Below are 14478 nucleotides of genomic sequence, written 5' to 3' on the forward strand. Positions count from 1 at the left end.
AATGTGAGCTGACCTGTGGCTTTTTAACAGTTTACAAAGAGTCTAAAGTGGATGTTGGTCTACAAAATCAGGAAATAATATACATGCTTCACAAAATGATGATGGATTTAAAGACATAACGCTTTATTTCTATGCATTTGTATGTATTGTAACATTTAATGTATACATTTCTGCTAATAATCCCAGATATATGTTCTTGCTTAATATTTCCTGCATAATTAAGTACATAAAGAAATGTATTTTCTATTAGTTCAGTTACTGTGCCGCAGTGTGCAGTAGTCACACCCATCTTAACAATTTTCTATATATCGCTTATCCTGCCCGAAAGCCATAAACATTACAGATGTTTGAAGTATCAGTTAATGTACATACATATACCTTAAAAACTTCATGTGTGACTGATACGCTGCAGATCGGGTGATTTTTAGGTCAAGGTTTTGGCTGTAAGTCAATGATGCTCTCTGCCGAAATCATAAGAAACCGCTCAAACACTTCTGGTGGCTTCACCAGCTGATGGCAGAACCCAATAAGCAATCCAGTCATTCCTATAGATCAGTGGTGTGCACACAATTCAGGAGGATTTAAAATAGTGAGGAAGACCTCAGAAAAGACCTCAGATTTAACCAATGTCTTGAGGACTTTTCACCAATAATCCAGTGTGTCTGCATGTAACAGTGTGTAGTCAGGTTTTGTGATAGTTCAGTGCTCTTATGTGTTAGATCATGAGGCATGTTCCATAACTTCATTCTCACTCAGGAATGTCCTCTACAGGAAAAACTGGAAACATTGTGTCCCAGCCCACAGCTCAGGAAGTGTGTTTTCTGACCCTGTGTGAGTGCTTGTGCTTGATATATTCTGTAAGAGAGTATTCTAAGACTGGCTGAATTCTCAGCAGGTTTGAGATGTGGTTGCTATAGGAACAGCAGAGCCCGATTGTCCTGTATGACCACTGGGAAGGTACCTGTCAATCATGGTGCCTGTGAGGACAACCGGATCTAATGGAAACACATGTTTAACTCAAGGAGAGAGACAAATGTGCAGGTGTTGGTTTGTGTGTGGGTGGTCACATCTTCTTGTCTTAATGCAATGTTCTTTGGAGGTTACATTAGGACAGTTTCTAATTTCGTTTAAGGGCTGTTTACGCGACACCGTTTTCACAAAAACCTGAAAACTTTTTGTGCATTTTGGCCGTTCATTTACATGACAACAATGTTTTGGACTTGAAAACACAAACTTTTGAAAACATGTTTCAAACATGTTTTGTGTTTCAATCATCATCTCTGTGTAAACTACAAAAATGCGAAATTGTGAAAACGGTGATGAATACATGCATATTACGAGTTCAGTCTATAGGTGCATAGTGTGTTTACAAAGTGACATCACCCAACTACTGGCCTGGCATGCATAATACAGCGTTTTTTGTCATATACATGGATACGTGTTGCTGTCTGTACAAAGGAAAGCTTTTCCGTTTGTAGTACATTGTCATTGTGTAAACGTAGTAAGCAAAAGATATTCAACAGCAAACACCTGCACTGGCCTTTTATCAGTTTCTAAGGATAAATTAAATAAATTGCTGTTTGGCTTCTGCAACTGAAAAACACACCCTGTGATGAAGGACTTGTTTTCATTGAAGTTATAGTAAAACTTTGCATCAGTAAAGCAGAACTATATTACACACATTTTTTCTTATATTATTTGACTAATTAGTCACTCTGTTTACTCTATAGAGTCACTCTATAAAAATGGTACACTGTACCATGGTGTTTTTTTGTTTGTTTGTTTGTCGATATGGCACCATGGTAATAATTTAAAAAAATATATAAAATAAATAGAATTTATAATTAAATTTTAAGATATTTAAATTATAAATATTAATTATCATATTATATATTCTAAAGTTTATATTTAAATGTATTTTTAAAAATCCTTTTGTGTCATATTTGTGTCAAATATTTGTATTTAATGAATTAATTTTACCTTAATTGGATTCCTTTATTATGATAATTATAGCATCGTATGCACCATGGTAATAATAATAATAATTAAAAAAAACATATAAAAAGGAGTTATATTGTAAATTCTAAAAGTTATATTTAAACGTATATTTTAAAATGTTTATTTTATTTATTTATTTATTTTTAAACAGACAACAGCAGGAATTTTAGACTGCTGTCACTTTAAGAGCTAATGCATGGATCCAGTATACAGTTACAAGTCATACGTTTTATTTCCCAACTATTCATGTTCACTATAGATATAACTGACTAAGGATACTTGCCAAGACATAATTTTGTTTAAATATGTCTGTTCAAGACCAAGAAGATGAGAAAGAGAGCTCAGTTCAGTATTTTTGCGCTGTCTGAGACACTGATTCCTGGGCGCGTACTTCGGATGTTTGCGCACAGAGTAACAAATTGAGTTCCCTTTCATGTCTTCTTGAGCTTGAATATTTAAATTGGCAAGGTTTAAACTTTTGTGACAATGGAACCCTTTTTTGTCAAATGGTTCCGTTAATGAATTCCTTTACGGTGAAAATAATAGTTAACAATCATGTAGCTACACAGCTAAATACATTTTCTCTTTTAAGACCTGTTTGTTTGCCTTTTTTTTCTTTCTGAATAAGCTTACAGGTGGTTGACACTTGTGGAACAGTCTTCTCCTGAGGGAAGGAGTAGTAAATGAAACCACACTGATCGTAACATTCGTCTAGAACCACACGCATAGTAGCCACAAGGACTGATTTGGATGTCAGTTCAAGTGCACACTCACTCTCTCACAGCTGCGTCCCTTCACATCTTATGTCTTTAACAAGCAGACACTCACACACTGCGAGAAAGTGAAAGACATCTCTCCCAGATCAAACTACTGTTGAATTCTCATTACACATTGCCTCTGGGCTTGATGGAAACTGGTTGACTTGATTGAAGTTTAATAATCTGCTGTTGAAAGGGTTTTTAACAAGTTAATGTGAGACCTTTTCTCTTCTACCTGCTTCTTTTTTGTTCATGTCTGTGTTTTAGAATTTTTTTTATTTATTTTGAAAGTGATCATCAGATGTCCGACTGCAGCTTTTCTGGGTAACATCAGTTTTTGTCTGTGCATTCAATTGCCTGCAAAGTAAAATAATAGTTTTAATAATTCATTGACCGCTGTACTAGAAATGTCCTTGGTTGTCTTTTCAAAATCTTATTCACCTTTATGTGTAGTTGACAAGCATTGACATGCATTTTTGTGTAATAAAGAATCGAGAAAGAGCTATCAATCTGTCAGTCCTTTCCACGTCCAGGCCAGGTGAGGTTTCCCGTGTTGAGTCAAATTAAGTTTTTAGGCCTCATATTACTTCATTAAGACTAAAAAACTCTGTTTTTTAATTGTACAAAAGATATATTACAGTATTTGTTAAAAAAAAACAACAGAAAAAAACTATGTAATATTGTAAATGACCTGCAAAAAAGTAAAAGTTGATTAAAATTGTATAAAAATAATGGATAGTGACAAGTTATAGGACTTAAACTTTTAAATGTGAACCAACAGTACAATCTTAAACTTGAAAAAAGTTCATGTCCATGTTATTTCCCAGTCCACACAAAATACCAGATGGTTGAAATTTGGGAAATTGGGTGAAACGATGCTTCAAAAGAATTCATACTCCTGTTCTCCCCCATCTCTCTCTCTCTCTCTCTCTCTCTCTGTATGTGTGTGTGTGTGGGAAAATGAGTTCTGACTGAAGACTGTGTCTTGTAGGGGGATCAGTGTGTGATAGTGAGATCAGAGCGAAGCACTTAACATAATCTGTTTCTAGATCTATGTGTACCTATCCTGACACTGATTGAATGAAGCAGTCAGTCAGGCTTCATTTTCCCCAGCATGTGAACACCAGCATTCCTCTGAAGGGCAGTAAGGAACAATGAGCAGATTTAAGAGCTTTGTATACAGAAGGCACAAGGAGGTAGAGTTTTGATGACTTTATAAATGGCTATTAGGGCATCAGAAAACTTTTACATTATGACAGTGGGAAATCAGTCACTGAATTGATATGTTGGCATGACTATTGTTTCTGTGGTATAATCTGCCTATCGATCATGCTGCGAGAGTCTCGCTGTCTACATCCACACTTGGACAACATGCTGGGAGTTGTGCATGTGGGTTTATTCTTGGCTCTTATAAAGCTATCTGAATAAATAAAAACATTCAAAGATTAACTTATTCTGATGCTATTTCAGTATCATTTTCCAAGTGTATATGCATTTTAGTTTAGATATTTTGAGTATTTTCTGATTTGCTTGGAACAAATAAATGTTATAGAAGAATTTCAAATGTCTGTGGTTTTTGTATGTTTGGGCTATGACCTTTTCCTAGATAAGATCTTATTGAAGGACTTTGGTCATAACAAGGTCGAAACTTTTGTATATGGCACAATAAGTTTGTTAGTAAATAATAATAAAAAAAAATCTCTCCTTGTCCCACTGTCTCACAGACTCTCCACCTGAGAGAACAGGGCGGAGACGTAGCATGCCAGGCTCCGCCCCTGATAAAGCCCCTCCCACAATGGAGCCCACTGCTACTGCTGCTACACCCTTCAGGGTCACAGTGAGTATTATATATGCCTTTGTCATATGTAAGAGTGTGTGATTAAACACAGTCTGGACTCCAGATGTGTACTACATCCTGTGCTCAGATGTATTTTATCTATATTGCTACTACTCTTTTGATCTTTAGTATTACAACTTTAGCAATTCTAATAAATGTTAGGTTTAAAGTCATTTTGTCAAATGCTAATTTCCTACTTCAGGATATAAACTTGAGCTGCAAAGGTGTTTTTTTGTTGTTGTTTTTTAATTAGAAAACAAAAATACCATGCACATTCATCCAAAGTCATGTTCAGCTAAATATTTGACCAAACTCAAGATCTGGATTAAAACCACTGGCTTAACCTAAGACCAAGCCTACTATTTAGCCTAGAATTAAAGGCACAATATGTAGTTTTCGCCAATAGAGGCCAATTAATCCAAACAAAGGCATAGCTTGATGGCGCCTTGATTTTGCAGAATCATGGGAGGTCTTGCCTTCACTTCTACATCTGGTGGAAAGAATCCGATGGGAGTCGGGCAGAAATCATATTCATAGATGTAATGTATTAAAGAGGACATTGGATGCAAATGTTTGGACATAAATGTGTGTTGGCAGTGTGTCTACACAACTACCCTATAATGATAAAAATCCATCCAGTGCTTTTTTTTTTAATCCCCACAAATCATAAGCACTTTGTCAGATCAAGACGTTCACAGATTCTTGGCAAAGTGACGTAAATTTGCACAGGCCCCTCCCATGACTCTTGATAGTCACTGCCGTTTTAGCTTAGACCCGCCCTGAGTGAGCTGTAAACAGACAGTCCGCCATTGTTTCGATGCCGCGCAGGTGTAGACAAGAATGTCTCCAAAGCAACTGATGTGTTTTGTTATTGGATATAAGAATGAACATAGCAGTCGTCCTTTACTCTCGACATCTGAGCCGTTGAAGACGTTGTGGATTCATTTTGTTTTTGAAGGGAATGCGCCCCCGGATCTACCTATATGCATTTATGTCTGCACTAAAAATGTTTATGTTTTGCTAAAAAAGTTCCTGAAGGATGGATCAGGACCTCCAAAAGACGTTATAGATTTTTTTATTAATCTCTGCAAATCGCCTTTCCTAATAATGTGCTAGTTAGCAAGCTCCACGACGAATGCGGCTAAAGCTAAAGGCTAGTTCACACCACACAGATAAATGTCAACAAACACGTCTGTTGGAGTTTGTTGGATCAGGACGCAGCCTCCGAAATGAGACGCAGCTAGTGTGATACCCCTGTCGACGTCTGTTGCCGTTGGTCAGTTTGTTTTCTTCCGACTGAATATGTTTAACCAGCACTTGTTGGGTCGGGGAATGTCTGAGCAGTGTGGTATGATTTTCCAACAAACGACAACATCTGACGTAATCTGACCTGGCCACGAACCGTTGCCAAGACGATGAGCAAGTCCCTTGCAAAGACTGCTGTTTGATCAAGCCAGCACCTCGCACACTCACTGCAAACGTGACATCGCAGCTTGTTCATTATCAAAATAATACAGTCGAACAAACATACATGTGTCTCGAAGATAGGGGTGAGGTAAACAGCTCATTATCATTTAAAGGGACATACACCGAAACGGCTCGCTGTGAATAGAGCTGTTTTTGATAAGGTAAAAAGGGTGTTTTTTTACACAACCATTCAGAAATTTTAATCATTATAGACTTTTCATGAAGACCCTAAAGAGTAATACTAGCTTGTGGAAAATTGGCATCCGATGTTAATCGCAGTAAGATCAGGTATAGATCAAGGCAATATTTTTCAGCTAGATTATCCATTAGGATATTACACAGAATTACAGACAACATAAAATGTTGAACAAGCTTCCTTTAAAGGGGACATTTTATTGATGGGCAACAGGGAAGATTTAACAGCGTTTGAATGCTCACTGTAATTGGTATGAAATTGTAATGATATTGAAAAGAAGAAAAAAACTTCTCGTGATTGAAAGGCAGTCTGTTAGCAATCGTTTCCAATTGAGGCTCACATTATGTGCCGGTTGTGGGAAGTGAATCATTAGCAATCAACAGCAGGTGGTATTCGGTAGTTTTCACCCTCTGTATAAAATCCTGCAAAGCACCCACATGGGCTTATGTGTGTTTGCTGCCTATCATTTACTGAATGCAGATGTAATTACATTTAAATGAGATCTCTGAGCTGACTCAAGGGCCACTTGACCTCTGAGCTTCTGCAGATTCAGGCCCAATTATTCATCTAGCTTAGTGCATAGTTTGCAAATATGTCCTGTGATGTTAAAACATCTCCATTATAATTCTTCTTGATGCTGTGCATGTCTGAACAGGTTTGAGGCAAAGAATGTAAGCCTTAGATGGCAATGTTTTGGGTGAATGAATAGAAGATATCACATAGTTTGATGGTTAGTTCAGTCTAGTACTCGAGCAATTAGAGAAGTAATTACAATCCCCCTGCACCCCCCACTGGTAGGCAATGGTAGTGTACCCTTTGAAATCAGTAGCTCTATGTCCTGTATTCATTTCTCTCTTTCTTTGCTTTTATCCTCCTTTCTGAGCTTGTATTCACTGTGCATGACTAACACCATCAATACCAGGTCTACTTTTGACCATGATACATGAGCAGATGCATTAACTGACCTTGAACATTCTCATATGAGAAAAATATTGATATAATTACAGTACAAGCATCTTAAGAAACAAGGATGAATAGCTTTGCCTTGAGAATGCTTTTAAATGTTCCTATGGTAGTATAAAGCCCATTCTGTGAATTCCAGAATGATTTTCTGGTGTGTTTTTTTTTTTTTCTTCTTCTTCTTCTTTGGATCGATAAGTTACTCAGTAGCTTCAGGTTTGTTGTGTTTTAACCTGTATTAGTTTCACTGATGCACACAATCGACAGAACTGACACGGCACTTGCATATTTAAGTGATATTATTTAGGGGGAAAAAAGGCTTTAGATAATTGTATTTCAGTTTGGGCTTTCCATTGATTTCCACTTGGCAGTTATTTGACGTAGGCTTTATTTAAATTTTTACTCTTGCATCTAACCCAGACGGAATGAAAAGGTGAAATGTGTTTTGTGATTCGTTTAGCCAAATCATACTTGTGGTTCAACATAGAACTAAGGATGCTGATGGGATCCTGCAAATATGTGTGCCCAAGGGATTCATGGAATGATGCTTCTGCCCTGGATATTGACTGTCAACATCCATGACCTGTTTGACAGACCTGCTCGATAGTTGCTTATTAACACGGCTTGACATTACACACCATGACCGAATTGTTTACTAGGGCTGCAACGAACAACTGTTTTGATAACTGATTCAGTTCATTTAATCAGATTTTCCACAACTGTGCACTGCACATATTCTATTGTCTTCAAAAAATAAAATAGCTATGGACCCTTCATACCAAGAAAGATAGCTATAACGCGATAACTATATTGGCGTGCACACCTAGGACAATAACATTCTGTTTATTATTAGAGTGCATTGCAGCCATTTGGCACTTAAAATGCTTAAACTAATTAAAGTTGGGTGGATTCTGATCGGCTGTCAGTTATTTTATTGTTTATCAGCTGGAAAATCTTTGGTGTGAACAGGTCTTTACAATGTAAAGAGCACAAGAAGAGTTTTAGTATAAATACTGGTAGGTGGTAAAACACACACATTCTTTACTATAAACATAGTAACACATATCTGGTATCATATGGTATTTTCCTTTAAAAGTATTCTTGATTTAAAATATTATTCAATGTGTTGCATATACAGTATAGTTAATTTAAAATCTTAATTTGATGCTTAACAAAGAATAGTGTTTTGATTCACATGATTGTTTCTTTGTTGTCGAGCTCTGTTTGATTGACTATGAAGCTTTTTTTAATAAGTTCAATGACAACAGCAGCATTTTAGTTAGTTACTTGCCATCAAAACACACATCCATATAAACATGTACGAGAACACTGTTACAAAAGCTTTCTATTTCAAATAAATGTTTTTTTACTTTCAATCCTTTAAAGAATCCTGAATTCCACAAAAAATATTAAACTGTTTGCAACATTGATGATACTTAGAAATGTTTTTTGAGCACCAAATAAGCAATATTAGAATGATCTAAAGGATCATGTGACAGAAGACTGAAAGTTCAGCAATATCATAACTGGAATAAATTACATTTTTAAAATATAAAATCGTTTTTTTTAAATTGTAATGATATTTCTCAATCTCAATATTACTATTTTTGATTAAATAAATGTAGCCTTGGTGGAGTTATGTCAGTCAACTCTCCACTAAAGATTATCGATTAGACCTGCTAAATGGTGCCCTTTATCTTAGTCCTTTAGAGCTGATATTAAAGAAACTGAAAATCAATTAAGTTAGGAAATATTTGTCAAACTGATTATCAGTTTATCCTTGACTGCATTCAAAACGTGCTTGCTGTGACAACCTGGCAACATGAAATTATAAACTTCCTTATGACCTTCTTTCATTCAGTATAAAGTTGTTGCAGCCCTACAATTGACCCTCTTTCACCCTTCAAAACTAACATACAACATTTCCAGATCTGCTGCAGTATTTTTACAATTCATATAATGTTTGGACAGGGAAGCTTGTTTATTATTCAGATGTCTTCTTGTCATTGTCTCTCTCTCAGTCCTCTTCTGATTTGATTTGCTTTCTTTCGGTGCTAGCAAACTGCAGGCTGCAATAACTCTGACTGATTGCTCTGTGATTAAGAGATGTCTGTGTGTAATAATTTGCATATATTGTGAATAGTAATCAGTAGGGTGCTTTTAATTATGTAGAATATGCAGATGTGTTAATTGGTAGGGGGGAACGGCCTGCTTTCTGTTTGTTTACTAACACTTTCTTGTCAGAAACATCTCATTTCTGCTGTCTCACCTCTCTTCTCCTCTTGATACTCTTTCCACACCTTTTCTTATTCTATCTCTCCATTGCTCTCCATTCTCACTCTTCTTCTCACATTCTTGTTTTTTTCTTCCTACTATACTAGCCTCACAGAGTGAGGATCAGGATCATATTTTGTCCTTGACTCTCATTATTGGTCTTTCTCGCTCTCATTCTTTCTTTTTCACTCTTTCTCACTTTATGTCTCCCTTTCCTTTCCATGCCCTTGATGCCAACATGCTGTCTCCATGGTAACTGGTGCCTAAAGGAAAGTGAGTCTTGAGCCGCAAAAAATGTGACAGGTGCTTTCACAGAAAAAGGGTGTATAATGTAGGAGAATTAACGAGTGAGTGAATGTATAAAATGGCAGTGAAAGATCTTTTTTTTTTTTTCTGCCTGTTATTCATTATAATGTCTTTCTCTTATTTTCTTGTTAGGGATTTTTGAGTCGCAGGTTAAAGGGCTCAATAAAGCGGACTAAGAGTCAACCTAAACTGGACAGGAACAGCAGTTTTAGACACATCCTGCCAGGCTTCAGACCAGTGGACAACGACAGGTAAACATCAATTTTCTTTCTCATTCCAATCTTTTTTTGTATGTCCAATAAATGTACATGATGTTTCCAGTTTTTCTTGATAAGCTTTTTTTTTTTTATAAATATTTTTAGCGCCAGAGATAATTAGAAAATAATTATGTGTCATTATGGAAATTTCCACACTTTAAGAAAATCACACTTTACACAATTTAAATCACACTTTAATATGACCTCATATACAGTATGTAGGATTCCTGTGGGGAACACTGGTTCTTGAATTAACAGTTGTTAAAATAACAAATTAAAATGAGACATAGGTCTTTTTAGCTGTTTTAGCTTGTTTTGTTTTATCTTATTTTTTGTCATTGTAAACCATTTTGCAGCTGTGAAGTGTGTGACTTGGAAATGTGTTGAGGCTCTCTAGTGGGTTCTGGCCCCCTGTTTGAAAACCACTATTTTAAACTATAGCTAAAATTATCCAAAAAAGGGACACATCAGCTTTAAAGGGATAGTTCACCAAAAAATGAAAATTCTGTCATCATTTACTCACCCTCAAGTTGTTCCAAACCTGTATGAATTTCTTTCTTCTGCTGAACACGAAAGAAGATATTTTGAAGAATACGGGTAACCCAACAGTTGATGGGCTCCTGTGACTACAATAGTATGGGGGAAAAATACTATGGAAGTCAATGGTGCCCATCAACAATTCTTCAAAATATCTTCTGACGTAGAACCCAGAAGCGCTGCACTGTGTGTACAACATAAACAATGAAGGGGACTGACATGGAAGAGAAGAAATTGTTGAATATTATTTTTGTTTGTTTTTTGCACACAAAATGTATTCTAAGATTGCTTCTTAACATTAAGGTTGAACCACTGTAGTCACATATTTTAACAATGTCTTTACTATTTTTCTGGGGCTTGAAATTGGTAATTGTGTTGCAGTCTATCGGAGGACATATAGCTCACGGATTTCATCAAAAAATATCTTAGTTTGTGTTTCGAAGATGAACAAGGTTTTACAGTTTTGGAGCGACATGAGGGTGAGTAATTAAAGGTGGGGTATCCATTTTCTCAACTACACTTTGGACGTTAGTTGGGCCGATACCAACAATAAATGTCTAACCAACCAGGGGGGCGTATGATGGTCGAGGAGACAGAACAAGCAAGAGGGAGATTTTAAAATAAGAAAGAAAAAAAAAACTGCAGAAAGAGAGATGGGACACAATACAAAAACAATACAAAACAGCTCAAAAGAATATCACTGGAATGAAGGTTTATGACTTTTAGACCTGCGTTTATATTAGAAAAGCTGGAGAGAGCTAAGTGTGAACGCTTGTTTGTATTTGCTCTTGTGTACTTTGTTCATTTTTTGTGCTTCCTTGTCGCTCGTTCATCGACTGCATTTTATTTTTCATGAAGCATTTTGTTGCGCGTCAGCTATGATAAACAGTCATCCACTCACATTGTGTGTGTAACAGAGTTTTGCAGTTAAACTACTGCACACAGACGACTGCTAGAGAATGTTGTGTTTAGCATCATTGGTAGTGCATTCGCCTCGCATGCCAGCAGTGATCGGGCCGGGGTTTGAGACCGACCAGCAGGGTGGTTAGGATTGGAGTGTAAGTTTTGGAGGCGGAGCAATGAAGAGAGGGGTGGATTTGTTTGGGTTGATTTCAAATATCAACAGTGTTCAACAATGAATTTGAGAAATTGCATATAGCACCTTTTAATGACAGAATTTTCATTTTTGGTTGAACTAACCCTTTAAGCATTAGAATCACAGTTTTTATCTTTTAGTCACTGTATTGACTGGAGATCAGTTGTTACAGTCATGGTCATGGCTCCAAATGTTATTGGACACAAAAGAAAGACTTTTGTTCAGTTTTTTTGAAAGTTTTTTCAGACCTATTTTAAAGCCTTACTGGATGTGAGATGTACTGTATGAGCAGCTGAATATGGTGGATGAGTCTCAGTATGGATGTGTTTGCATGTGTTTGCATTCTGTGTGCTAATTCTTATGGTATAACACATATGTAAATGTGAGATTTTGCATTTCCTCCCTGTCCGTGCTGCATAATTTGCTGCACAGTGAACAATGACGTGTGTGTGATCTGAAAGTTTGTGTGTGTCTGTTTGGCAGACTGGTTATTGAGGTCACTTTTGACATGCCTCTCTTGTCAGTGAAAACCGACAGAGCTTTGCAGTCCAATCTGTCATCTGCCTCATTCTCGGAGATGCTCCTTCATGCATCTTCTCATTCCCTTATCCCATAAATATCCCATACTTTAAACAGACTGCAGCTGTGCCCTGCTCTTGAGCTTTTGCTCATTTCTATGCAAATTTTGGTTCTGAAAGTTTCGCTGTTCTTTATTTTACCATAAATTTGATACACTTACTATTATGCACACAATTTGCAGAACAATAACAGTTTTGGTAGTGGTACTAGAAGTAGACTGAAACGACAAATTTCAGGTGTAGCTGTTTATTCCTATATTCTTTTCTAGTTTAAATCTTTAATATCGACATTAACAGAGGTATTGTGAAATGAAAGTCTGCTATAAGACTAAATGTAAATCATAGAGAAGTCAGCCTTCCAGGCAGAGCTAAAATAAATTGATTGAACTCTCAGTGTCCAATAAACAATTAAACCAAAAAAAAAAAAAAAAAAAAAAGCAAACAGCAGTCATAATAGACTGCCAGTAAAGCACACTTTCCCGGTTGGTCCCTAAATTTGAAGAAACTGAAGAGTTTGGAGCCTCTCGCTCAGTGAACATTTACCTATGCTCCTATTTAACTATTTGGTGCTTTTAAATCCAAGGGATTCTACAGAACTCTACAAACAGTTTCATAATGTGGCATTACAGTGATTCTGTATATTTTTATTTGATCAAATATTTAATTTATTAATATATAGATAAATTACACTGTTGGGGAAGCAGGCTTCCATTGAGTTTAAAGTAGTCACCATTGGTTCTAACTTGGTTGACCTCAATCCAATCAGCCAGATGATCAAACAGATTGAACTAGCTCGAAATCTAGCAGGATTAAATTAAAGGGAAATTAATTATTTAATTAATTATTGTATTACAGTTAGTTACAGTAGTTGGGTAGATTGTTTGTTATTTTATTTATTTATCCCCCGTCAGTCCAACCCCAGTTGGTGCTTTACCTGCACTCAGTGTTGATTTTCTTGTTAATCTGGGCATTAGCTGGCAGTGTTTCCCCATTTTAGCTTTAGCCATTAGAGTAGACCCTATGGATTCCTAGCCAGTCACAGCCCATGTTTTACCTTATATCAGTAGCTTTAACATCAGTCACTGCTCTAAACCCATGGCCTGAGCTGTTCATCCATTCTTTACACAAATGAGATTATATGTGCGGATGCTGCTAATCCCAAAATCATCTCATTTGATTGGATTAAGTGTAGTAATTGTGTGTGCTTTCAGCATTGCTTGGCTGTAGCAGACTATGGGTGGCTGTGCTTGTACAGATAGGGGATGAGTACTCTGGACTTCTGTGGGGCCAAATGGATTTTTGTTGAAATTCTGTGCCCGATGATGTGAGTGCAGCTTTTTCGATCTGTGCTTGAGTGTTTGTGTGTGTATCTCTCTGTCTGTTCTGGATTATTACATTAATTTGTCTGAAAATAACCCTGTGTTACCAGTCTGATTGTGCCTTCTATTAGAAAGAGTCAAGCGCTCCTAATAGAAAACAACTCTGCTGTTGAAAGTACTTGGGATGTACATATACAAAGGCAGATATGTCTAAAAAGACATTTCATATAGTATGTCTTGAGTAAAACAAACAAACAAACAAACAAAAAGAAACGCTCTACTTATTCAAAGAACCAGTTCTTTTTTTACACTTGCACTGCAAACAAGCAAAGACGGTCTAGACCGAATGCGGCACTTTATTCAGTATAGAGGTAGATGGAGTTATGAGCTTTTGCTGACACAAGTTTGAGGAGTCAATGGAGATGCAATGTTTAGTAACAAGTTCTTTTTAAAATACTTTTCATTGGTTTAATATTTGCCATGATGAGGTTTTGTTTTATTAATTTCAGAATTCACAATTTTTTAACACTTTCTTTCTCTCTCTGATGTTCACCCACCCATAATTCATTGAAACGTTTAGTTTGTACTGTTTGTCCTCTTGGCACAGATGGCACTTAGAGACTTAGGAAACATGGAGACATTTAGGCCACATTCACACAGCAGTAGAATACGGTTGTCAGTCTTGTATCTGAGTCCTTAATATGGTTACGTTCAGTTAACGGCATTCTATAACTGAACTCACACCCGTTCCTTTTTTCAGGACTCTAAGCGCATTCCTGAAAAAAACGTGCTGTGTGAATGGAACCGGACTGGACAAGAACTTGTCAGGAACTCTGTTGTAGAAGTTATAGTATATCTACATCTGTATCTGGTACACAAAACTATTTAAATATTC

General features: G+C 36.5%; 1 protein-coding gene across 3 annotated transcripts in view; it reads left to right on the plus strand.

Moving 5' to 3' along the window:
* Nucleotides 1–14478, plus strand: part of dab2ipb (DAB2 interacting protein b) — a 115728-nt gene that overhangs the window by 34705 nt on the left and 66545 nt on the right. For 2 of the 3 annotated variants that reach the window (XM_067405549.1, XM_067405548.1), the window contains exons 2-3: nt 4481–4593; nt 9929–10047. In XM_067405549.1, coding sequence (XP_067261650.1) covers nt 4516–4593; nt 9929–10047 — 197 coding nt within the window. In that variant the 5' untranslated portion in view covers nt 4481–4515. Of the gene's footprint in view, nt 1–4480; nt 4594–9811; nt 9838–9928; nt 10048–14478 lie in introns of those variants that run through there. The other variant, XM_067405551.1, reaches the window with a different exon arrangement.

Source organism: Chanodichthys erythropterus, chromosome 13, assembly GCF_024489055.1.
Source record: "Chanodichthys erythropterus isolate Z2021 chromosome 13, ASM2448905v1, whole genome shotgun sequence".
In the NCBI taxonomy this organism is placed as follows: domain Eukaryota; kingdom Metazoa; phylum Chordata; class Actinopteri; order Cypriniformes; family Xenocyprididae; genus Chanodichthys; species Chanodichthys erythropterus.